The 25883-nt window shown below is 37.6% G+C and overlaps 1 protein-coding gene and 1 pseudogene across 11 annotated transcripts in view; both read left to right on the top strand.

Moving 5' to 3' along the window:
* Positions 1–315: 315 nt before the first annotated feature.
* Positions 316–25883, top strand: part of CASK (calcium/calmodulin dependent serine protein kinase) — a 381055-nt gene continuing 355487 nt past the window's right edge. For 7 of the 11 annotated variants that reach the window (XM_075999330.1, XM_012781844.2, XM_012781842.2 and 4 more), the window contains exon 1: positions 316–1030. In XM_075999330.1, the coding sequence (XP_075855445.1) occupies positions 972–1030 (59 nt within the window). In that variant the 5' untranslated portion in view covers positions 316–971. The remainder of the gene's footprint in view (positions 1031–25883) is intronic. The other 4 variants (XM_012781845.2, XM_012781848.2, XM_012781847.2 and 1 more) reach the window with 2 other exon arrangements.
* Positions 4611–4710, top strand: LOC142866092 (uncharacterized; annotated as a pseudogene).

Here is a 25883-nt window from a genome sequence, read left to right as displayed (position 1 = left end):
CCCTTTGTCCCCGGCCCCTTTCGTGGCTTGGTGGCTGCTGGGCGCGGAGGTGACGACCCCAACCAGCCCCGCCTCCGCAGCTGCAGCCTGCACGACCCACTTGCCAACCTCCAGCACCCTCTAGGATCCCGGCGCCCTCCCGCTCGCGGTGACGCGGCTGGCGCCGTGCGCATGCGCCATTCAACTCAATTCTCTTTCCCTGGGCCACCGCCTCCCGACGGGCTGGAGTGGGCGGGGCCTGTGGTTCTGGAAGCCCCACAGCCGAAGGGGGAGGAGGGCGTGTATGCGCGAGGCGGGTGCGCGGGGCTCACAAGCCGGTCCGCTGCTGAGGCGGAGGGGAGGAGCAGAAGGCGGTGGCCGCGGCTTTCGCCCGCACAGAGCGCTAGTCCCGCGAAGCCTCCTCCCACTCCCGGGCGGGCGGCGGCGGCGGCGGCGGGAGGAGGAGAAGGAGGAGGGAGCGTCTCTGCCGCCGCCTCCTGGTCCCCAGCGCCGATCTGCCGCCGCCACCTCCCTCAGAGGCGATCTTCCCTCCATGGTCCTGCCGCGGCCCCCCCTGTAGCCCGAGTTGCCCCGCGCCGCGCCAGAGCCAGCCTCGGACAGAGGGAGCGGTCGCGGCCTCGCGGCCCGCGCGGGCTGACGAGCGGAGAGCGCGACGCCGAGCGGTCCCCGAGGATCCGCACGCCGGGCAGAGCGGCCCGAGCAGCGCGAGGAGCAGCGGGCGGGCGGGCGGCGCCGGGCCCGGGCCGCCCTCGCTCTCGCGCCCCGGCCCCGCCGCCCGCGCCGGGGCGGTCGCCAGCAGAGGAAGGCGCTGCAGTCTCTGGGCCTCGCGGCCCCACTCGAGAGTCCTCAGCACCGAGGGCTCGCGGGTCCCCAGGGGAGGAGACGAGCCCGGGGCTGGGCACTGAGCTCTTGGGCGCCCCCACCCCCGTTTTCGGAGCCCTCCACACTGCGGCCACTGTCCCCTCCGGACCATGGCCGACGACGACGTGCTCTTCGAGGATGTGTACGAGCTGTGCGAGGTGATCGGCAAGTGAGTCTCCACGCGAGGGAGCGGGAGTGTGGAAAAATGCAATTCAGTGATGCCCGGGTCCTCCCGCACCCGCTCCGGGCCTGCCCCCTGCCCTCCCTTCCTCCCTCCCCTCAGCCTCCTTGGTCCTCCTCACCCTGTAGTATTTATAGACGTGTACCTGGATCTCCTGGGGTCCTAGGGGGGTTCTCTGCGATCCATTGAGGCCAACGAGCAGAGGTTGGCCACCCTGTAAGGCGTGGGGCTGGCTGCTGCATTTTATCTGACGGTTGCACAGGGACGTGGCAGAACCGATTTTAGTTGCTTCCTGGGAACAGTTGGGGTTATTGTTACCTTTCGTGTACCATAGACCATTTATGAAAAGAGCAGCTTGTATTTCCTTTGCTTGCATGGAGAGAGAGAAAGAGAGAAAGAGCGTTCAGGCTTTTTAATTGTGGGGTGTGTGTCTATTGTGCAGGATATTAGACAGATGCCTTTGTGTTCACCCCATGCCCGGATTGGAGGGAGTCATTGAAGACGGGGTGCGTTCAGTTTCAGCAAATTCCCTCCTGGTGTAGACGAATGTGGAAAGAGTTGGGGGCATTCGAATTTTTAATGCCTCGTTATGCAATGACTGTTCAATCAGTGCTCGAGGCTCCCTTCGACTGTTGTTGGGATGGTGGTTAGCGTGGTAGAGCCGTCTGCTTTGAGTCACCGGGCTGGTCTAGAATATAGAACTGACAGTCCAAATGCTCATCCTTTCATCTGTGTTGTATAATTACGCTAGGGAAAAGCAGGGAATCAGATTAATCACAGTGCTGATTGAGAATTAAATCTGCAGTTCCTCATCTAATTGTCCATTCCTTAAATCTATTTTGAATAGTTTCCTTTTCATTCTTGTCAAACAATATTCCAAGCGCACAATCCTGCTAATTTGCTTGTGAGGGAAATGCTGGCAATCTGAAGTTGATTTCCTAGCACAGCGTGTATTCTGTGACTTTAGAAGTTGAAGAGATAAAATTTAAGACCGATTTCTGCTTATTTAATAAGGATTGCTAGATAGCTACCGTTGAAACATTTTACCTCTTTTTTTGGAAGCGGTGCTTTATTGTCTATTTTAAGGTCCGCAGTTGGGAAATGAAACCAAGACCTTAGAGCAGGTGGCTCTATCTCTTTTAAGTTGTCTGCAGTACTCAATTTCAATTTGAGTGCTGATAACTAATTTTTTTCTTCCATATTGAGGAATTATCACAGTGTTGTCTCACATGGTGAAATTGTGGGTAGAGCTTGCTACACACTTTACTCAGACCCAGTTGATGAGAGGACATGTTACTCCTTGCCCCTATTGTTACATGACCAGCCTGTCTCGTAAGAGGATAGCCAAATGTGTCCTGGTAAAAGTGGTTGTGGAAGTGCTCTAGAGCAGCGCTGTCCAAAAGGTATATAATGTGATACAATGTGCCACATACAGTAATTTAAAATTTTCTAGTAGCCACATTAAAAAAGATTGAAAACAAATAAATGCAATCAATTTTAATAAAATATTTAATGCAGTAGATCCAAAGTTATCATTTCAACATGTGATCAATATAAAAAGTATTAATGAGATATTTTACATCTTTTTTTATACTTGAAATTCAATGTGTATTTTACAATAAAAGCCCATCTCAATTCTGACACTAAGCGAAATTTTCATCAGAAATATTTAATCTGTATTTAGGTTTCATAAAATTTTGCATTTGCAAAAGTAGATTTACATACCCAAGTTGTTCCAAACATACTTAAAAGTTTCCCAATAACTAAATCAAGTATCTCTTTCTAAATTTAAATTTAAATTAATTAAAATTAAATAAAATTCTAAATTCAGTTCCTCAGACTAGCCACATTTGAAGTACTCAATAGCCACATGTGAATAGCACAGTACTAGAGAAAAAAATATATCAAAAATTTCTTCATTCTCAAGAGTACCCAGTAAAGGTAAATTAGGTGTTTCCCTAAAACCTCCAAATGACTACATGTGTGGGTGAATGATGTTTGTTACATCTTACTTATAGCTGATGTAAATGAGCCAGCAAAGTCATAATTGGAAAACGTGAGATTAAAATGTTAATTATATTGTGATGACGGAAAATAGCCATCATTGAATCAATTTTGGTAACTAGTTCTGATTCCTTAAGGTCTGGAAGGGTGATGATAATGCTCTCTTTGGATATCGAAAAGAAATGGTCAGCATCACATTAATAGAGTCAGTATTCTGCTGACTTACAATTGATAGAATATTTTCAGAAAACATCCCTGGTAGAATTAAATTCATTTCTTCTGTTTTAGAGATGCATAAAGAGGGAAAGCAAGCTAATTTTGAGGTAATAGGTACTCTATGGCTACCTTAACTACTATTAACTGTGAAATCTCTCATTCATAACCTACAAAATCTGACTTGGTCAGTGCTATTTCTAAAATGCCATTTCATGAAATAATGAATCCAAGGTAGCCTTATTGTTAAAGAATCTAATGATAGTTTTCCTCACCCTGCGTAAAGGCTGAAGATTTCTCTGATAAATTGTCTCAGTATATATTGATCTGGAAATTGAAATTAGCCTGGGATTTTTTTGCAGGGACCTTGACAGCACACATCTTAACTTAGAATTTGTTCAACTCTGGATTTAAACGGAAAGGCCTTCAAGGTGTTCACTTGTACTAAAAACCTTTTTGATTTCTATCCAAGTTCTATGGAATTTTGATTTTCTTTTATACCAAATTAGTATCACAGGGTGTTTTCACCGCTAGGTCTTAATAGGTTTAAATTTTTACCAAGGTACTTTAAAATAGATTTCACCTTTCAAGACTAATTGACCACCCACTCGCTCCCCTACCTATCCTCCTACCTACTCATTCATCCACTGTGTACTAGGGGCCAGGCCTTACTTGGTAGCATAAATGAAAGTTCCAGTTTAATTTAGACCCTTTAGTGTGTTTTTCCCCTTGGTTGAGACAACTTATAGAGTTGAGATTTTAAAGTATAAGATCATTATTTAGAATATGTTTTCTTTCCAGTGGCTGCAGCCTTTACCCTTGTTAAAGCTATCTTTGAGGGAACATGTACCTGATTCATTATGAATATTGGGAGGATGCCATTTCCTTTTTAAAAAATTAAAACTCATTTCCCCTGTGTTTCTTATTTTTGAAAATCTTGCGAAAACTCCTTTGAATGCCTAGTGTTTCTATAACATTTTCCATGTAACATCCTTCAAGTGACTGAAACAAATCTCTAATAATGGGACCTTTTCATAGTCCTATAACTTCTTATCTTAGCAAATGTAGCAATTACTGGAAAGGAAAGGCATTATGCAAATACAGGTTAATGACTAATTTTTATGTCATGATCATTTACTGTATCTTTTGCAGATTTGAAGTTTTATAGATAAGTGTAAAATCAGTAATATTACATGAAGGAAATTTAAAACATATCATCCAAATTAAAACATAGAAAAATGCCTACTTTCTTGGTATACCAGTATCTGTGAAAGGGAATAGCAGAATGCACACTATTTTTACCTTGTGTTGGCTGAATATTTGCCCTGGTATTTAGTAACCTGTAACTCCTGACTTTCCTGCCCTGGTAAGACATATACTAAAATTGGAATGATGCAGCATGACCCCTGTTCAAGGATGACATGCAAGTTTGTGAGGCATGCTGTATTTGCTTACATCTCAAGAGAACTTAGATTTAATTACAGTTACTTATTTATTTATGGGTCTCTCTACCTAACTAACAGGGAGCTTCTTGAGGGTAGGGAATGTATCTTATACATCTTTCTCCATCTTTCTGTTACAGTGCCTGCAGTGGGTCGCTCATTAGCTATGGAATGCATTGAGTAGTTTTAATAAAATCTCATTAAAAGGCAAAAAAGCATGTTTATCAACCTCAGAGCAATTATTGTCTCAAAAGGCTGCATTAGTTTAAAGTAGTGGTTCTCCACCTGGCTGCATATTAGAATCACCAGGGGAGCTTTTAAAAAAGATCAATGCCAGGGCCCTGTGACAGAGCAATGAAATCAGAATCTCTGAAAGTGGGTCCTGATCATTGGTATTTTTTTAAAGCTAAGTGATTCTAATGTGCAGCTATGATTGAGAGTCATTGGTATAAAACTTAGGTTACGTATGTGATATTTTGGGACTAGCTTTTCAGAGGCTTACAATTTTTATAAGTAAAATAAGCATTTTCTGGAAGGTGTTGAAGCTAAAAGACTAAAATGTGAATTTTATCTTCTATGCATTTGTGTCTCTAAGCCTTGTGTAAGAATTTAGTTTTAGCTTGTGTTTGGCTTTGATTTCTCGGGCCTTTTAAGATCCACATTGATTTATGACACTCATCTAATGCTAACATGGTGATTGTCTGATGCTTGGAACAACACAGAACAAGGATTGCTTCAATATCACTTGATGATGGCTTTCTACTATAATGGCTTGATTTAATATTAAGAAATGTATCAGTTTAGTATGGATTGTGTTTGCACATACACTCTATTAAAAGAGTATGGTTAAGTTGCTTGTACACTTTAAATTCCATACTTGTGGTTCCAGTAATGCTGTTAGCCAAAGAATTGAGTTAAATGAAGCCTTTATGTAAATGCTGGATTAATAATATGTAAAGTATATAATTCAGCATAGCAAAAAATTCACCTTTATCAATTTGTGCTAATTACTATGGCTTTCACATATATTGATTGGCTCAGTGATTTGGATTTCTAGTACCACGGGGGAAATGTTACATCATGTTGGAAAATCTTTCCTGGAAATTTTAACTAGAGGTTGCAGGTAAACTAGTTTTTAATGTTAGGAAAAGGTTAAGCGTGAACCTGAAGGAACCAAGAATTTTCCAGAAATGAGGTAGATGTTCCATCAAAGAAGTGATCATAGTGATAGCCATGTAACAAGGTAAAAGAAACAATCACCAGCTAAATCGTTAGTAGCCCAGGAAGAATCCAAGCCATGGGAGTTTAGCTGCACTTCCACAGAGGGAAAAACCTGTTAAACATAGAATGTGGATTCCTACAAATGGCAGGCTTCATTGAGAGTAGGGAAGCAATATTGATTCCTGATGATGGGGTTTGTTTCTGGGACCATTGTGGGGGGACTGAGCTACTGAGTTGCTTTTCTGCATGTGCACAGCTTTCTCTGAGTCACTTCATGTCCTCTTTTTACAGATTGCTTTAGGGCGTGTTGTTTGAAGTTGTCGTCATAAATACTTCCTGTGGACTCCCTTAATTTTTATTATTGTAACATGCTTCTATATACTTGACATATACAGTTTACTTCCCTGCATTTTTTTCCTTGTATCTGTAATAGTTTTCACCTGATGAACTATATCTCTAATATCCCTTAAATTGTGTTCCTGGATATTTCCTTAAAATTGACAATTCTTCCATCTCCAGTTTTAGCTCTACTTAATAAATTAAACAGGTATACCTTGTTCAATTGAGATTTTTCTTGAACTGTTGCATTTTTGTAAATGTTTTCACATTTTAAATGTAGCAGGAGCACTGTGTTTAAAGGAACTTTAACATAAGGTTGCTTAAAAATAAAAAAAAATCTTTTACAACTTAATGTTTACTTTACAAAGGAAATTGACATGTATCTGTCTAATGTTAGGCATATTGCATGTATTATCTAATGAATTGTACCCATTTTACAGAGAACACTGAGTTTCGGAGGGGGTGTTAATTTGCCCAAGATCACAAGAATTCTACCTGGTTCTAAAGTCTATTCATTTCATGTTGCATTCTCCTGCTGATTCCAGTTGTGAAAATACTGCATTGGGTTTCCTTAAAGACTCATGTCTTCATTTTCAGAGTTTATTTCCTATAAATTTTAATTGTTTGACTTTCTAGTTAAGTTTTTTACCTCTTTAGTAGAGGTTCCATATACTATTCATTCTTTCATCTATTTCTTTTTGTTTTTTTCTCTTTAATGAAATACCAGCGTTTGTCACCAAACTAACTGATAAATCTATGTATTGTTTAGCAATGGAAATATAAAATCTTGGCCATCTGTCCAAAATATAATTTGTTTTGGAGCTTTCTCTACTCCTTTTACTCACCAAGTTTTTCCTTCCAATTCCCTTGCCCCAATAGACAGAACAGTTGATTAATTACTCCTAACTTGCCGAACCAGAAGTAATAAGGTTTCAGAGATAGAGATGTTTATTGGGGATGGGGTGGGGTGAGGTGGGGTGGTTTCCATAGGGTAGTTATTCCTATATCCTGTGTTAAAAAATACTGAAATTGTTCTCTCTGACTCTGAAAACCGTGTACTGAACTGCAGCTGCTGAGTCTGTATCTCAGCTGTCTGCCAGTACTGCACACCTAAATAAGCAAGAGACTGAGTTTCTGCTGCAGAGCAGGTACCTGACCCCAGCCAACAAGCTGATAAAATATGCTGCTTTCACATTTTTCGTTTTATTTTTTAGTTGCAACTGACAGTGAGGATTCTAGAACCACCAAATGTGGCTCTGGATTTATACTACAGTGTTCAAGATGCTACAGAACCTGCATTCTTTTCATTCTGTCCTGGGGCCACTATGGTATTATTGGTTGTAAAGCCCAAGTCAGTATAAGGAGAGTCTCTTTGACTTTCTACCCTGGGAAGATTTCTTTTCTGAAGGTGGTTTGACTTGAAGTTAATGTGTATTTCCAATTTGAGATTTAATAATTTTGCATTACTTTATTAACTAGTTTTTATAAAGTAAATTATAAAAGTAGTGATGCACATAGTAAATTAAAAAATATAGATGGTACAAAGGTAAATAGTGAGTCTCTCTCCATTCTTCCACCAACCATATACCCATTCTCCAGAGGTAACTAGTGTTCAGTTTCTTGCACATCTTTCGGGATGCTTTTGTCTTAAAAAAATAAGATCAGATCATATTTGTACACTATGCTAAAATATTCATTTTCCATTTAAAAATAGAATATCTGATGATCTTTCCATATCCATCAGTGTATCTGTCTCTCTTTCCTGTTCAGCTGCCACCCAGTATTTCATGATATGAATTGTTACTTTGGTTCTGGATTGAGTGCACGTCATTTCTAACTGGACATTGCTGGAAATGCTAGACTGGAATTTGGATGAGTTATGGAATGACAGTGAAGATTTGGGAGTCATCTGTGTAGAAGTGAAACTATGAGTTAATGAGTTCTTGGGAGTTGACTGAACTGGGAGTATAACTCACAGAGTTAGAAAAATCAGGATAGCTGGATAGTGCAGAAGTCTCAAAGTAGGGGGAGGATCAATAATGTAAAATGCCAATACATTCTCATTGAGGACCAAGAAAAGGCGTGGCTGTAACAGAGAGGCCATTTAAAGCACCTATCAAAATGAATATGATGTTTAATATTCAGTTCATGATATGTCTGAAAAGCTAGGTATGGCTTCTTTTTTGTGGATGTTGATAATTTTATACTATCTCTCTGTGAATCCATCTCAAAACTAACATATTTAAGGTAAAAAAAAGTAGATTTCTTTTTCACTGTAATTGTGTTTTGCAGATTCTGATGGCTGGCTTTTAGGTAAAATTGTTTGGTTTTCCTAAGATTAGGTCCTTTTCATTCCTGAGCTTATGCATGACTGTCAATTAAAGAGAAGCCTTTCATGAAGTGACAAAGTAAATTTTAGATACTTTAAATTTAGTTTAATTCCTTGGTATTTGTCACCATTGTTATTTTCTTAAATCCTTCCATTATAGGAAATGTAATTCTTTCTTGCCTCAAGGGTTTTTGTCCATGTTGGATGAGTGTAGTACTCTCCTCCCTTTTCACATCTCTCCTCCCTCCACCCCCTAACTAAATTTGTTCGCTGGCTTTTTCAGTTATCCACATCCATTCACAATAAGAAATGATTGCTTTATTGCACTTAAGCCAATTTTTTGGTATCTGTAAGTGCACGTTATTTCACTTCAGCTTCTCTTATTCCTATTACAGGGTTGTTGCATGTTCTTTTTATTTTTTGATCGTTTTGACTTCTTTTAACACACTTTTTCTTTTTTTTGGCTTTGTAACCATTGTTTTGAGTCTTTGAATCATTTGTAGATAGGAATGATGATTGTTCTCTCCCCTGCCCCGTCTTTGGTATAGTTTAATGTCCAAAATATACTATGTTGAGTCTGTATTTCAGACTTTTAACACTGAGTATAGAGTATTTTGGTATATTTAAATTTAGGATGGAAGTATACTGTATTACCATTTAAATATGCAGATTTTAATCTTTTATTAAATGTCATGATATTAACTACAGGGGCCTCTAGCCCTGCTATGGTGTGCAGATTACCATTTTACTACTACTATTTTATAGACTCTAATTTGTGTTTTTAGGAAACATAGATTTTCAGCCTTTCTGCTTACCCTTGCTATGTAATTTCTACTAAACATATGGATCACCATTGCTTTGTGGCTTGTAAGGTAGCCCTTAAGATCTGATCTGGTAACCTTTGGGTACAGTGTGGCCATTTTCTCCTTACTTATAGAAAGAATGATAGCTGCTTCACAAGCCATTTGCATGGATTAGTGATTGCAAAGTGCAGCATAAGTATTTTTTATTTCTAGAATGTCTCTAAGATACTCAAATTACTTTTGGCACTTATGTGCATAAGTTTCAACAATTTCCAAATGTGCATTCTCTCAGTGCTAAACACAGGCTCTATTATATAAATAATATGGTGAAATGAACATTCTTTTCTACCACGTATGTAAAATTGTTAGTGGTGCTAACTTTTATTCGTTTGTTCATTTATTCATTCATTTCTACCTGTGCAGCCCTGGGCAAGTTAGTTAACCTCTCTGAGCCTCAGTTTCTTTATCTGGAAAAATAAGGGTGACAGTATATACCTTGCAGGGTTATTATGAGGACTGAATAACATGGTCTATATAAAATATCTAAAGGTTGTCATTATTTTAATTGCCATTATCATTATTATTCACCAAAGACTTGAGCTCTCTAGCCTCAGTGAGTTCAACTGACTTGTTCGCTGCCTGTATCTTCTGCATAACCTGGTAACCCACATATAGTAAGTACTCTGGTCAGTAGCTGTTGAATGATCCAGTATGCTAAGTGAGAAATCCAGAGACTTGTGTGACCACCTATTAGGAGAAGGAAGTTGGGGAAATCTTTACAAAGGAGGTGAGGCTTGAATGGTTTGTCAGTCTACCCCTCGATAACTCATTTAATCTTTTAGACCTGTTTCCTCATTTATAAAAAGGAGTAGAGGAATACAGGTAGGGAAAAATTAAAGAAATCTTAAAGTTTAAAAATATATTTGAATGCCTTGTGTCTTAAAAAAAACTGTCATTGCCTCTATGTACACAGGAAAGATAGTAGTCTTTGTATAGATTTTCATAATTAGTTTGCAAGTCTGTTCTAAATCATAATTTTGAGATGTGAAAAGCTCCAAAGGTTATGTTAAAAGAGGGAATTTTGTATTATACCTCTCGCCTTTGCATTCGGACATTTGACAGATTAATTAATTGTTCATAATGTGAAATTTCAGAACTAAGAAAAGAAAAATTCCAGAATATGTATTTAAGAAACAACCATATATAGGATTTATTAATATTATAGTGTTCTTTTATGTAACTTTCCCAAATTTTATTATGACAGCAATTTCTACATCTTACCTTTGAGCAAAATGAGGTAGAAAGATTCTAAAGTTGTAGTCTCTGATATGATTGAGCACTAAATCTAAATTACCTAAATCCACAGAACAGCATTTCATCTACTAGGTCATGTTACGTCATCAAATGTAAGAATGATTGTATTGGAACTGAATGGTTGGTCTATTTAGACCACTTCTATGTAAATACTTCTTAGGTTGGTTTCAGAGGATAGTATAAGGCATCTTTTCCTATCATAATCCTTGGACAGTATTATTTATATTGCATTATTTAGATTAGAAGTTTTTGCTGACTTCCATCTGAACCATTAAGTCAAAAGCAGAATAGTCAGCCTTTATTTATATAGAGTCTCTACTGGTCCTTTTCTTAGGCTTAATATTTTCTTAACCGGGTTTTTGTTCCACCAATATAATGTGGTGTTGAATTTGAGATTATCTTTTAAACAAATAATTTTTTTCTTTAATTTAATGACTTGTAAAATAATTAGATACTTGTAAAACAAGCAAGAAGCTGCTTTCACTAGGGACTTCCTTTATATTTCATATAAATTTTAAAAAATTGTTACTAGAATATCCAGATCACAGATTAGAGTGAGAATGTAATTATCTCATATAATCAACATATAATATTTTTAAAAGTATGCTAATAATGGAAAAAACTTCTACCAACCATACATATTATGGGCAATGCTTTTTTAAAGAAAAAAACATCTTTCTCTTATGGATATGAAAATGATCTGTGTAAATATCTATTCAGATGAAAATACTTTCATTATCATTATAGCATAAATAGCCTGGAAATCTGGAGAGAGGGAGCATTCTAGGCTTGCTGCTCTACTTTTTGGATTATCTACATTAATATTTCTCCCATTGCTGAATGTTTCTATTATACTGCTGGATCACTACACTTCCATAATCTATGACCCACTTGCACTAATGGTAGAGTGGGCTTTATATTACCATCTGATTAAAGTTCAGTCTTAGACTTGTACGGTGGCTTTAGAATTCGGCCCACAAATAGGAATATGGACTTGAAGATCTTATTAGAATGATGTTTTTTCCTATGAAGATACATTCATAGACGTAGTCCTAAAAAGATATGTGTTTTTAAGTTGGATTTGAAAAATGCAATTTAAGATTTATTAGGAGAAAAGATATTTTAAGGAAAAATTTTAAATAATTTGTGTGACATCACCATTTGGTTTGTTGTCTTCAGTTTCTTCATTTTATAAAAGAAGGCTAGTAATCGGTATATTATCTACCTCATGGGATTCCTATGAGCATAAAATGACATAATTCTTAAAAAGTCTTAAACTACCTTACATATATTATTTTTAAATTTTTAGAAAATTTTTAATTATGGTTATATAGCAATTGTGTATCTTTATAGGCTACATGTGATGTTTTGATGTAGGCATACAATGTGAATTAATCAAATCAGGGTAATTGGAGTAATGTATGTATTATTATTTTGATTTTATTGAAATGAAGCACTTCAAATTAGAAATGGGCTTTGCTGAATTTTCTTGGATTTTGCAGGAATCATTTACATTTGTCTTTAAAACTGATTTTATTTTCTTGTTTGGTTTATAGACTTTAATACTTCTCAACTGTCTATAGGACTTAGAATATGTTAGGTGAAAATGTTAAATAAAGAGATTTGAGGATGAATTATATTTATTTTACTAATGTGGCAGTGATGAATTTACACTGACATCAAAGTGAAGAAAAAGTCTGGACTAGTGTTTTTCCCAGCTTCTCTTTAAATTATTTAATTTTGTTTGAGCTTTGATGTTTGGAACTTACTACAAGTGACAAAGGTTTGTGGCCAAACAAATGGAACTTTGACAGTTACTTGAAATGTTGAACATCCTATTTAATCAGTAAGGTCTGGATTAGTGATTCTCAAAGTGTGTATCTTTTCCTAAGCAACAGCAACAGCAGCAGCAGCAGCAGCAGCAGCAGCAGCAGCAGCAGCAGCAGCATCTGGGAACTTGTTAGAAAAGCAGATTCTTGAGCCCCACCCTGGCCTTACAGGATCAGAAGCTCTGGGGATGGGGCTCAGCTGTCTCTGTTTTAACAAGCCCTCCAAGGGAATTCTGAGGCACACTAAAGTTTGAGAACCACGAGCTTAGAACCCTAGATCAGGAAACTGGCCCATGAGCCAAATAGGCCCACTGCCTGTTTTTGTAAATAGTTATTTGGAACACAGCCATGCTCATTTGTTTAAGTATTGTCTATAGTTGCTTTCATGCTACAGGGCAGAGTTGAGTAGTTGCAACAGAGACCGTATGGCCCACAAAGCCTCAGCTATTTATCATCTGGCCCTTTACACAAGAAGCTTGCTGATCCCTGCTCAAGATGAAGCCTTGGTGGTGTTTTCTTGCCCACAATTCTGAACTGTGAACAGCTAAAATCATTAGGTGAACACTTGTGTTTGCCTTTATACCTGACCCTCCTGTTTCTACAGACCCATTCTTCTCTCTGATATCAAATTATTAACTCAGTGACTGGAGACTTGTGAATGAAAATAATATACTACTGTGCCCTTTCCTTTTCTGTTTGGTAATAGCAGTAGCTAGCCTGTTTAACAATCCTGTGACCTTTCCTCACTGATTCTGCGCTGGTATGTCCTCGGTTTTTCTGTACTCCAGTGTAATCTAATTTAATCATCTGGTATAATCTTCATTTCTCCCAATTCTTACTGCCTTTTTACTTCCCTAAGAGAATAGGGAAGCTTGTGGCAGCTAAGTTTAGGAATTAATATGAGTTGTTTGTTGTGGTCTAAGCCATTGAAATAGTGCCATCCCAGCTGGAAAATTGTTATACCTGTCCTGGAGTGTGGTATTCAATTGTACTTCCCCAGAATGTTTGTAAGCACATAGATACCGAGTATGGTGGGCAATCTTAGAATGTTTACTAGGAGAGTTTTTGTTAGTCTTCTACATCCAACCAAGGGTGGCTATTTCTATCTGTAGTTGGAATGTCATATTGCACTTGGGATTTTCCTTTGTACTTGCTCTCAGCTGTTAAAGTGACTGCTGGTCAGCTTTGTATAAAATATAGGAACTGAATTTTACTATTGTTCTTATTCATGCATTTGGAATCTTTCTTACTACCCTTACCACTGAAGGAAGTGTAATGGCTTTTGAAAGAAAGCCCTCCTCATAATCTCCATTGGCTCTAGTAATGAGAACAAGTAAAAGTGTTGTTTTTGCAGTTGTGATTCCATGGTTGTATTTTTTCTTACATGACTGATGTTTTAAATCAGGAAGCATGACTTGGCCAAATGATACTGAGCTATATTGCTGGTGAGTTTGTTTGGCCCATGATTTCTTTCAGTAAATCTGTGTTGAATACTTTAGTAGGGAATGCTGGGTAAGACACAGGAAATAGTGAGTGCGTTTGTGACTGGAAATGATTGAGTTAGACATTTCATTTAGGCTTTCTCAATCAACTTAATTCTTACCTTCTGCCCTGTTTACTCATCCCAGAGGCGAGGTACTATGAAAGAGGGTCAGGCAGAGACCAGCCTTCAGAGTGTGGTTACTTAGGGCTATTGCCAAAAGCAGCCTATCTACAGGAGAATTTGGGCTTTACTGTTTTCTGCAACATAATGTTAAAAATGCAATGTTTTAAAAATTAAATTATTATTTATACTGGTGAATAAAATGTGAACTCTTTGAAAGAGAGCAGTGTTATTGTCCCAGCCAGCCTGATAGCTACCCACACGAATCATCTGAGCAACCTTATCATTTCTATTTTATCTACCTGAAATAGGGATCAGGGATAGGTGATGATGAAAGCTTGGGAAATCATGCCACACTTTATACAAAAGAAATGCTCTGGTAACTTTTTCTGTGTTATCCTCCCCTCGTGTGCCTAGGTATCTGGGACAGCCCCACGGAATTAGAGGTAAGCTTTAATAATTCCCCTTGGTTCCTTGGCAGCTGTCTGTGTTTGGGAGCTAGATGCTACTTCCAGAGTAGCAACTGCTGTAGACAAGTTCTGCCAAATCTGTGGATTTTGAGCCATTTTAAAGGCTATAATGTTCAGATTCAAAATTTCTTAGTAGACAGAAAGTGTTATTTAAGGGTGCTTATGCTGCAGTATTGGATAAGGTTCATTATGAAATAGATAGTACAACAAGGCCTCCATATGACATGAACTTATTGGAACTTGTGTACTTGAAAAACCATATATTACTTTAATATATATTTTGAGCTTCATTAGATCAGAATTCTTGGCTATCATAGTCATTGCTATATCTCTACAACCTAGGATAGTGTCTGGTACATAGTAAATGTTCAGTATGTAGCTGAACCAATTCAAAGAAGGGGAGGAAATGGCTGAATACATTAGAGAAGATAAAATTTATAGCCCATAATGCACAAAGTTAGGTGTTCATATTTTCTTTTAGTGCTAAGTAGTATTTTACTGCTTCAAAACCATCTAATAATTCTCATAATGTTTCTTTGAGATAGGTTAGTAGGCTTAGAAATGTATAGTGTACACTGAACATAGTAGTGGAATCCTGAATAACACTTAGTTTCCCCAATTGAGATCTGTAAGATCACTGCTATTATGTAATTAAACCAGATGAAGAAAAGAAGTTTCTAAGGTTGAAATAGAATAGAGAATTTTGTAGTGAGTAAAATTATTAATAACTGGCTTACTGGATCCAAAATTATTTCCTCACTTATAAGATGGAGACAGTAGAATCTACTGGAGAATCTACTAGTAGAATCTACCTGATAGGATTGTTGTAAAAGTTAAAAGAGATGATGACTATGAAATCCTTATAGCCTTGCATGTGCTAAATACACATGAATTGTTTTCATTGTCAATAGTAATTTTTGAGAGCTTCCTAAGTGCCAGGCTCTGTGCCAGGCACCTCATCCTTCCAAATGTTACACTGATTCCCCTTTCCTCTCTCCTTACTGGCTCACTCATAGTCCTTCTGAAGCATCCAGGTTGAATCATGAGGCTGGGCTTGGCCTTCAGTCACCTAGCCAGTCTCACTCAACTTTGAGCAAAAGTAAGGGGCCAAATGAATCCTGACATCTGTCTGATACTGTAGCCACTAGTGAGATGTGGCTATTTCAGGTTAATTAAAATTAAATAAAATAAATAATTTATTGAACAGACATTCCTCCAAAGAAGATTTACCAATGGCTGATAAACACATAAAAAGGTTCTGAACATCAAGTCATTTGGGAAGCACAAATCAGAATCATAATGAGGTATCACTTCACACACACTCTAGGATGATTGGACAGTAACAAATGTAGGCAAAGATGTAGAAAAATTAGATCCCTCGTACATTGCTGGTGGGAATGTAAAATGTTGCAGCCACTATGGAAAACACACTGGCAATTCCTCAAAAAGTTAAGAGTTTCCATGTGACCAGCAATTCTGCTCTTAGGTATTAATATATGCCTAAGAGAATTGAAAACATATATTTACACAAAATCTTATACATGAATGTTCATAGCAGCATTTCATAATAGCCAAAAGGTGGAAACAACTCCAATGTCCGTCAAAGGATGAATGGATAAACAAAATGTGGTAGTAGCACACAATGGAATATTATTCAGCTGTAAAAGAATTTAAGTACATGAATTAACTTTACATTATGCTAAGTGAAAGAAGCCAAACACAAAAGACCACATATTGTATGATTTTACTTATAAGAAATGACCAGAATAGGGAAGTCTGTTGAGACAGAAACCACATTAGTGGTTACCGGTGGCTAGGGGGAGAAGAGGATGGGGAGTAACTGCTAGTAGGTATAGGATTTTTTTTGAGGTCATAAAAATGTTCTGGAATTAGTTCTCTCTGATTGAGGCATAACTTTGTGAGTATACTAAAAGCCATTAGATTGTATACTTTAAAAGGATGAACTTTATGATATATGAATTATATCTCAATAAAATGTTATTTTTAAAAATTTAGTTCCTTAGTCACATCAGCCACATTTCAATTGCTGAATAGCTACATGTGGCTAGCAACTACGTAGTGTACAGTGCAGGTTTAGAACATTTTCATCATCACAGAAAGTTGTATTAGCACTGTCAGTCTGAGCCAAAAAAAAAAAAAAATAGGAATCAGGAAGATATGCTTTGAAGAAATGTTACTTATGGGTAACTTTACTCTTTGTTGCCTCTGACTGTTCCACTAGGAGTCCCCAAAACTATTTTCATTTCATTCTCAAAATAAATGCATGTGGTAGGTACTATTATATTCACATTTTATAAATTAATTGAGGCTTTACTAAGTTTTAAGAGATTTGCATAGTGAGGGCAGAGCCAAGTTTCTAACCTAGGTATTTAACCTCTATGTTACATTGTTTCCCTCTGTTGATGGTATTTGGTTTTCTTACTGTCCATCCTCCACTTTCACTTTGTTGCTATCGCAATAGAGGTATTTACAGAACCCTAAATGCACAGTTCTTTTTGTGCCATAGCAGACGCTAGTCCTCCATTTTCCTCTGCCCTTTCCCAACACTAGTGTGTGCATGTGCACACACTTACTAGCTCCACATACCTGAAAGCACAGTGTGGTATTTCTTCCTTTGTGAAGCTATCCAATACCCTTAGCAATCTTGTTTCTGTGTTTCCATTTCTGTAGTTAATTTCTAAAGATTCCCAAGGTTAAAAGGTATTTATCCATTAAGGAAACAGTTATGTTATATCAGGCAGTTTGGGGGGCTACTGTCTTACCTGGTTATGGTTGCATAATATCCCAAGATATAAGCAAGAATGATAACTAGATTCTTGTTTGTGACACGGTGACACATTAAACCCTATTCATACCTGCTGTGTTGGTGACTCTATTCTAGGCCCTTAGCTTCAATTTATATATTACCTTCTTTCCACTCATAAGTGTCTTCAGTCCCCATCTTTACTGCTATAATACTTGACTGAACTTTGCATTTCTTTGCCTCTTAATATATTTTCTGCTTACACTGTTTGAACTTGATGAAATACTGCTGTGTTTTTATATTTTTCCATTCACAAAACTCATAATGATAAAAAGAGTTTATTGAATTCTGAAGCTCTTTCATTTCTTTGTCTGATTCTGACATCATCTTGTTGTAACTTTATGCTAACATCAGCTTATTATCTGGTTTTGGTAGAGCATATACTCCTGTAGCTTCTGAAGAAAGGTTCAATGGGAAGTAAGTTTTGGGCTACATGTACTAAGCAGAATACTGGTCCTCCAAAGATGTCCGTGCACTAATTACTAGAATCTGTGCATATATTTACCTTCCATGGTAAAAGTATCTTTGCAGATGTGATTAAATTAAGGATTTTGAGATGGGAAGATTATCCTGGACTATTTGGGTGGGCCCAATTTAATTTCAAAGGTCCTTATAAGAGAGAGGAAAGAGGATCAAAGTCTGTAAAAGGAGACATGATAGTGGAATCAACCAGAAGTTGGAGTGGTGCACTTTGAAGATGGAGGAAAGAGGCCACACTCTAAGGAATATGGGGAGCCACTAGAAGCTGGGAAAGGCAAGCAAACTGATTCTGCTCTGAAGCCTCCAGAAGGAATGCAGCCAACACTTTGATTTTAGACTTCTGACCTCCAGAACTGTAAGAGAATAAATTTGTGTTGTTTTAAGTCACTAAGTGTGTAGTAATTTATTACAGTAGCAATGGGAAACTATGAATACACCATGTATAAAAATGTCTTTATTATGCCCTTTGCATTGATAGTTTATGTAGACATAGTATAGTTATTATATCTCTAGGCCAGCCCTTGTGGCCTCAGGCACTAGGCTAGTCCCCATGGTCTCAAGATCCAGTGGACCCAGGACCCAGGCCCACCTCAGCAGACCCAGCCTCCAGACTCATCTTGGTGGATCCAGGTTCTAAGACCATCCCTTAGGACCCAGGCCTACCCCTGTCTGACTCAGGCTCCAGGCCTGCCCCTGTTTACCCAGGTTTCTAAGCCCAAGGCCCAACACAGCACTAGGTCAACCCTCATGGACCCAGGATTCATGCTGGCTCCTGTGAACACAAGCTCCATGCCTTCTCTGTGTGCCCAGTCAACAGACTTACCCCAGCAGACCCTGGAACTAGGCTGGCTCCCATAAACACAGAGTCTAGGCCCAGCCCAGCAAACTCAAGCTCTGGGCCTGCCCCAGTGGACCCAGGCTCCAGGCAAGCCTACCTGAGAACTCCAGCAGCAAACCCACCTGCCAGAATTTCAGGACAGGCTGACTGGTGAAGGGCTTTCCCTGCCAAGTCTGTAAAACCTTCAAGTGCCTACTTCTTCAAATGTGCAGATGCTAACACTAGGCCACAAAGATCATGAATAATCAGGGAAACATGACACCACCAAAGAAATAAAATGAAATACCAGTAATCAGTCATAAAGAAATGGATATTATAAACTGACAGGTAAACAAATTAAAATAATTATCTTAAAAGAAGTTCAATGAGTTACAAGAGAACACAGATAGACAGCTAAACAAAATCAGGAAAACAATACACGAACAACATGAGAAGTTCAACAAAGGCAAACCTTTAAAAATAGCCAAATGGAATTTCTGGAGCTGAAGAACATAGTGACTGAACTGAAAAATTCTATAGAGAACTTCAACAGCAAACTTTATGAAGAAAGAATTAGCACAACAACAGGTCATTTGAAATTACCTAGTCAGAGGAACAAAAACAAAAAAGAATAGAAAAGAGTGAGAATGACATATAGGAGGTATGGGACACCATCAAGTGAATCAATAAATGCATTATGGCTCTCTTTCCAGAAGGAGCAGAAAAAGAGAAAGGGGAAGAAAGCTTATTTAAAAAATAATGACAGAAAATATCTCAAATCTGGAGACCTGAGTGAACATCCAGATCCATGAAGTCCAGAAAACCCCCAAATAGATTAAATATAAAGTGATCTTGGCCAGGTACAGTGTCTCATGCCTGTAATACCAGTGCTTTGAGAGGCTGAGGGGGGGATTGCCTGAGGCCAGGAGTTCAAGACCAGGCTGGGCAATATAGTGAGACCCTGGTCTACAAAACAATTTTTAAAAATTAGCCAGGTATGGTGGCACATGTCTGTAGTTCTAGCTGCTTGGGAGGCTGAGGTGGGAGGATTGCTTGAGCCCAGGAATTCAAGGTTACAGTGAGCTATGATTGTGCCACTGCACTCCAGCCTGGGCATCAGAACAAGGCCCTCTTTTTAAAGAAAGATCTTCACTGAGTCACATTATAATCAAATTCCCAAAAGTCAAGGAGAATTTTGAAAGCAGCAAGAGAAAACTGATCACCAGAAACCTTCCAGGCCAGCGGGGAATATTCAAAATGCTGAAAGAAAAAAAATCCCTGCCAACCACAAATACTATACCAGGAAAGGCCATCTTTCAGAAATGAAGGTGAGAGAAAGGTTTTCCTGTGGGAGTTCCTTACCACTAGACCTACTTTACAAGAAATGCTGAAGGGAGTTCTTCAAGTTGAAACAAAAGGACTCTAACAACATGAAAACATATGAAAGTATAAAGCTCACTATAAAATAATTACATTCATAATTACATAGTTAAATTCAGAATAATGCTATAATGATGGTGCATAAATCACTTTCAATTCCAGTATAAAAGTTAAAAGACAAAAGTATTAAAAGTAAGTATAATTGTAACTTGTTAATAGATAAATGATATATAAAATATGTAAATTGTGACATCAATAACATAAAATAGGGGGGGGCAAAGTTAAAGTATAGAGTTTTTATATGTGGTTATTATCAGCTTAAAATAGACAGATACAGTTATAAGACAGTAGATACACAAAAGATAAAGGAATCGAAGCATACCCCTACAGACAAGTCATTAAATCACAAAGGAAGACAGCAAAATAGGAAGAATGTAACAAAGGAACTACAAACAGAAAACATTAAGATGTCAGTAGTGAGTCCTTGCATATCAATATTTAAATGTAATGACTAATTTCTCCAATCAAAAGAATGGCTCAATAGATAAAAAAGATTCATCTGTATTCTACTTACAAGGACTCACTTTAGCTTTAAGGACATACATGGGCTGAATGCGAAGGGTTAGAAAAAATAGTCTTTGCAAATGGTAACCAAAAGAGATAGGGGTGGCTATCCTTAGATAAAACAGACTATATAGTCAAAAACTGTCACAAGAGAAAAAAGGTCATTATATATTGATAAAGGGGGTCAGTTCATCAAGATGATATAACAATTATAAATATATATGCACCCAACATCAGACTGCCTAAATATATAAAGCAAATATTAACAGAAATGAAGAGGAAAATAGATTGCAGTACAACAATTGTAGCAGATTTTAATACCCCACTTTCAACAATGAACAGATCAATCAGACAATCAATAAGGAAATAGCAAACTTATACTGCACTTTAGACCAAATGGATCTAAGAGTCATCTATAAAATATCTGATCCATCAGCATAAGAATGCACATTCTTTTCAAGTGCACATGAAACATTGCCCAGTAAAGATCATATGTTAGGCTACAAAACAAGTCTTGACGAATTTAAGAAGATTGAAACTGCATCAAGTATCTTTTTGAACCACAATGATATAACTCTAAAATTCAATGAGAAAAATTGGAAAATTCACAAATATGAGGCAAGTAAACAACACACTCCTAAACAACCAATGGATCAAAGAAGAAATCAAAAGAGAAATAAAAAATTTGAGACAAATGAAAGTGGAAACACAACATTCCAAAACTTATGGGATTCAGCAAAAGCAGTTCTAAGATGGGAATTTATAGTGATAAATACCAGTACATTAAGGAAAAAGAAAGATCTCAAATAACTTTACACCTTGAGGAACTAGACAAAGAAGAACAAACTAAACCCAAAGTTAGCAAAAGGAAGAAAATAATAAAGATCAAAGCAGAAATAAGTGAAATAAAGACTAGAAAAACAATAGAAAAGATCAACAGACCTAAGAGTTGGCTTTTGAAAAGATGAATAAAATCGACATACCTTTAGCTAGACTAAGAAAAAAGAAGACTCAAAATTATAAGTGAAAGAAGAGACATTACAACTTAGAGAAATACAGAGGATCATAAGACAACTATGAATAACTATATACCAACAAATTGGATAGCCTAGAAAAAGTCGATAAATTCCCCAAAATACAATCTATCAAGACTGGGTCATGAAGAAATAGAAAATCTGAACAGACCAATCATGAGTAAGGAGATTGAATCAGTAATCAAAAATTTCCCAACAAAGAAAAGCCCAGGGCCTGGTCTTCATTTGCGAATTCTGTCAAACATTTAAAGAAGAAATAAAAAATAAATAAAATAATAAAAAAAAAAACATTTAAAGAAGAATTAATGCCAATTCTTTTAAAACTCTTCCAAAGAATTGAAGAGAGGGGAAACAGTTCCAAACTCATTTTATAAGGCCAACATTACCCTGGTGCTAAAGCTAGACAAGGACACTACCAGAAAAGAAAATTATAGACCAATATCCTTGATGGCCTTACATGCAAAAATCCTCAATAAAATACTAGCAAACTGAATTCAACAGCATATTAAAAGAATCATATGTGCTTCATAGAACAAATGTGGTATATCTGAAGGGACTCTTTTCTCTATGGTTGGTTACTTCTCAGTTGTCACCACCTCTTAGTATACAGAAATCTCAAAATGTTACTATGTGGCCTGGACCAAGTAAATTCGTTTTTTTCAATGAGAAAATGGCAGGGGGGTGGCTCCAATAATTTCTAAAGTCCCCTTGAGCTCTAAAATTAGTGATTCTATAATTTTTAAATGTTTAATTCATTAACTAAATGACATTACCTTTTCCCCCTTTGATACCTGTGAAATTCACTTTAAAAATTATCACTTCATTTACTTTGTAATAAATTTCTGACAGCATGAATGGGAAAAAGAAAAGGATCATACACCATGATCAAATAGGATTTATCCCTGGGATGCAAGGATGGTTCAACATAGCGAATCAATAAATGTGATACATTAACAGAATAAAGTGCAAAAATTGTATGATCATCTCAATAGATGCAGAAAATACATTTGACAAAATTCAGTTTCCTTTTGTGATAAAAAAAAAAAACCTCTCAACACATGAGGTGTAGAACGAATGTACCTCAACACAATAAAGGCCATATATGACAGGCCGACAGCTAACATAATACTAAGTGTTGAAAAGCCAAAAAGCTTTTCCTTTAAGATCAGGAACAAAACAGGGATACCCACTCTCACCACTTCTATTCAACATAGCGCAGAAAGTCCTAGCCAGAATATGGAGGAAAAAGAAATAAAAGACATCCAAATCAGGAAGGAAGAAATAAAATTTTCTCTTGTTTGCAGATGACATGATCTTATATATAGAAAATCCCTAAAGATGTTAGAACTAATAAGCAAATTCAGTAAAGTGGCAGGATACAAAATCAACCTGCAAAAATCAGTAGTGTTTCTATACACTAACAATGAACTATCTGGAAAAGAAATTAAGAACACTTCCATCATAACAGTATCAAACATATATAATTCATTTCTAAGAGATTTTTGTTGTTCTCTGTTCCTTTTATATAGCTTCATGACTTTGTTTCTTCGGTGCTATGTCTAATGTCCTCAAAGAGAAAGAGAGGGAAATGGAATTATAATTATTTTGAAATTTTCTTTTCTCCATATTACCTGTTTTCTCTAATTTTCTTTTCTCCTGTTTGTTGGTTTTGGTACCTTTCATATTCGAGGTATTTCTCAAACATCTTTAGCTCTTTGTTTCTATTAAGAAAAAGTTGATTAGAAACTGTTCTCATGAGCAGGGCTTGTTGAGTGATGGGCTATGGTGTGATTGGGGGAAAACCTAGGTATTTATGAGGAACCTCCTAACTATCAGTTCTCTGTTCATAAGCCAATCAGTTTTTCTAAGTGGGATTTCTTAAATCTCTTGTGGGAGGGAGTTTGGGAGTAATAAGCTCGCATCTAGTATTCAGAGCCCAGCCTGGAAAGTGCTAGATCTTTCATCATTGGCTGCACAGACTTTTACTTAACCCTTGTTTTCAATAAGGCATCCCATTATGTTCTCAGTGATAGCTGGTGTTCCTGAGTTTGGGAATTCTTTGATTCAACCTCTCCAGGAGTAACTTAAGATTTCTGCTGTATGGAGAAGAGGCAGTTGCAGGATGCTCTGGTTAGGGAGAAAGAATCCGATAGTCTTGCTTCTCTTTTAAAGGATTTTTCAGTCCTCACTCCACACACAGCTTTAAATTTTTTTTTTTGTTTTGTTTCTTTCAAGTGTGCCTGTAAGCTGCAAAGGAAGAGCTTTTATCATCTTCTCTTCCAGGGCCCTCAGGAATGAACTAGCTTACTTGCTTCAGTTTAGATTCCCCCACTGCAGGTCCTTGGTACTAAGAAAGATACAGCCAAGTCAGTTACCTCTTTTGCACATGCTTTTCATTTTATTGTGGACATCTCTCCTTTGCTGTCATATTCTACCCCACTCTCTTGATCTTCTTGGTTTACATCTTTTCTGATTCTTCACTCTAATGGTCTGTAGAAGGAGCTGGACAAATGCTTATATTCAATCAGCTATGTTTGAACAAAAGCCCCTCCCTCCCATTAGACCCTCACTTTTTCTTAGACCTCTATTTCTTGGACTCTGCTTCCAACCATTAGAATATGAGCTTCTCAAAGGCAGGAACTAGGGTTTTTATATCTCTAGCACTCATATAATTTTGGAGTATAGTAGGGATTATTAAATAAATGAACATCTTTTTATTTTCAACTAGAGATTTCTCCAACTTGAGAAATAATTTCAAATAAAACAGTGAAGTTTTTCTGATAGATAAGTTGGCAAGCTCTCCTCTTCCGTTGATTCATTCTTATTTTTTATCCACAGTGTATTTCGTGCAGGAAAGGATCTTTCTTGGTTTCCTCATTAGTAAAGCTATTCAAATTAATGTGCAAAAATGAGAGTAGGCCGGGTGCGGTGGCTCAAGCCTATAATCCTAGCACTCTGGGAGGCCGAGGCGGGCAGATTGCTCGAGGTCGGGAGTTCAAAACCAGCCTGAGCGAGACCCCGTCTCTACTAAAAATAGAAAGAAATTAATTGACCAACTAAAAGTATATATACAAAAAAAAAATTAGCCAGGCATGGTGGTGCATGCCTGTAGTCCCAGCTACTTGGGAGGCTGAGGCAGGAGGATCGCTTGAGCCCAGGAGATTGAGGTTGCTGTGAGCTAGACTGACGCCACGGCACTCACTCTAGCCAGGGCAACAAAAGTGAGACTCTGTCTCAAAAAAAAAAAAAAAAAAATGAGAGTAAATTAGGCATTTTTCTAGCACTAAGTTGTTGGGATTCTAGAAAGGTATTTTGATGCATTTTAGATACTATGTCTACCTTTCCTTTCTAATGTTCCTGGTATGTACACTATTCTGCCTAGCATAAGACAGAAAACAATAGAGAGAAAGTAGGTCAGCTATACCATTTCAAAGATTTACTGATTCCACTTAGAAACAAAATCTAAATGAAGACCAATATACTGTGCATAAATTAGATAACTCACATATACCATTAGAAATCCTACTTAAAGTAAGTACTGATAGAAACCTTGTCTTTAGTTTGCTTTAAGTGCTAGGCATTTTCTTTCAGCTTCATTGCCTGGGAGGTATTCATTCTGAACACCACCATTCCCTCTCCTTTGTCTGTCTACACTGGGTTCCTTACTCAGTTCCCTACTGAATTCTGAATGACTTTGTACATGGAATTTTGCTGGGTCTTCTTTTTACCCCCCTTCTCTACGGGCCCCACCCCTGACCTTCACTAATTTGCATTGTATTTTTCTTATATATTTGACCATCCATTCATTTATTCAACAAATATTTATTGAGTGGCTCATTGCCATAGTCTACTCATTTTCTCTCACATTGTTAGGTATTTGAGTCATTTCTTATTGGATTCTCCCTTTTCTGTGAGCTCCATGAGGGCCTGGACAATGTTTCTGTTACTGCTGTACCCTAGTGCTTGGCACATGCTAGGCCTTAAGTCATTGTTTACTGAAAGAATAAATGGATGAATGGCTAAAATTTTTTTAAATTATGAAGAAAAAATTAGTAATCTCACCATATATTATCAATATTTTGCTGTATTATCTTACAGGTTGTTTTCTATTCTTCAGACTGGATAATCTCTATTAATCTAGCTTCAAGACTGTTGATTTTTTTTCTTCTGTCAGC

Source organism: Microcebus murinus, chromosome X, assembly GCF_040939455.1.
Source record: "Microcebus murinus isolate Inina chromosome X, M.murinus_Inina_mat1.0, whole genome shotgun sequence".
NCBI lineage: Eukaryota > Metazoa > Chordata > Mammalia > Primates > Cheirogaleidae > Microcebus > Microcebus murinus.
The sequence above is the reverse complement of the archived record's forward strand: the minus strand, read 5'-3'. Positions and strand labels throughout refer to the sequence as shown.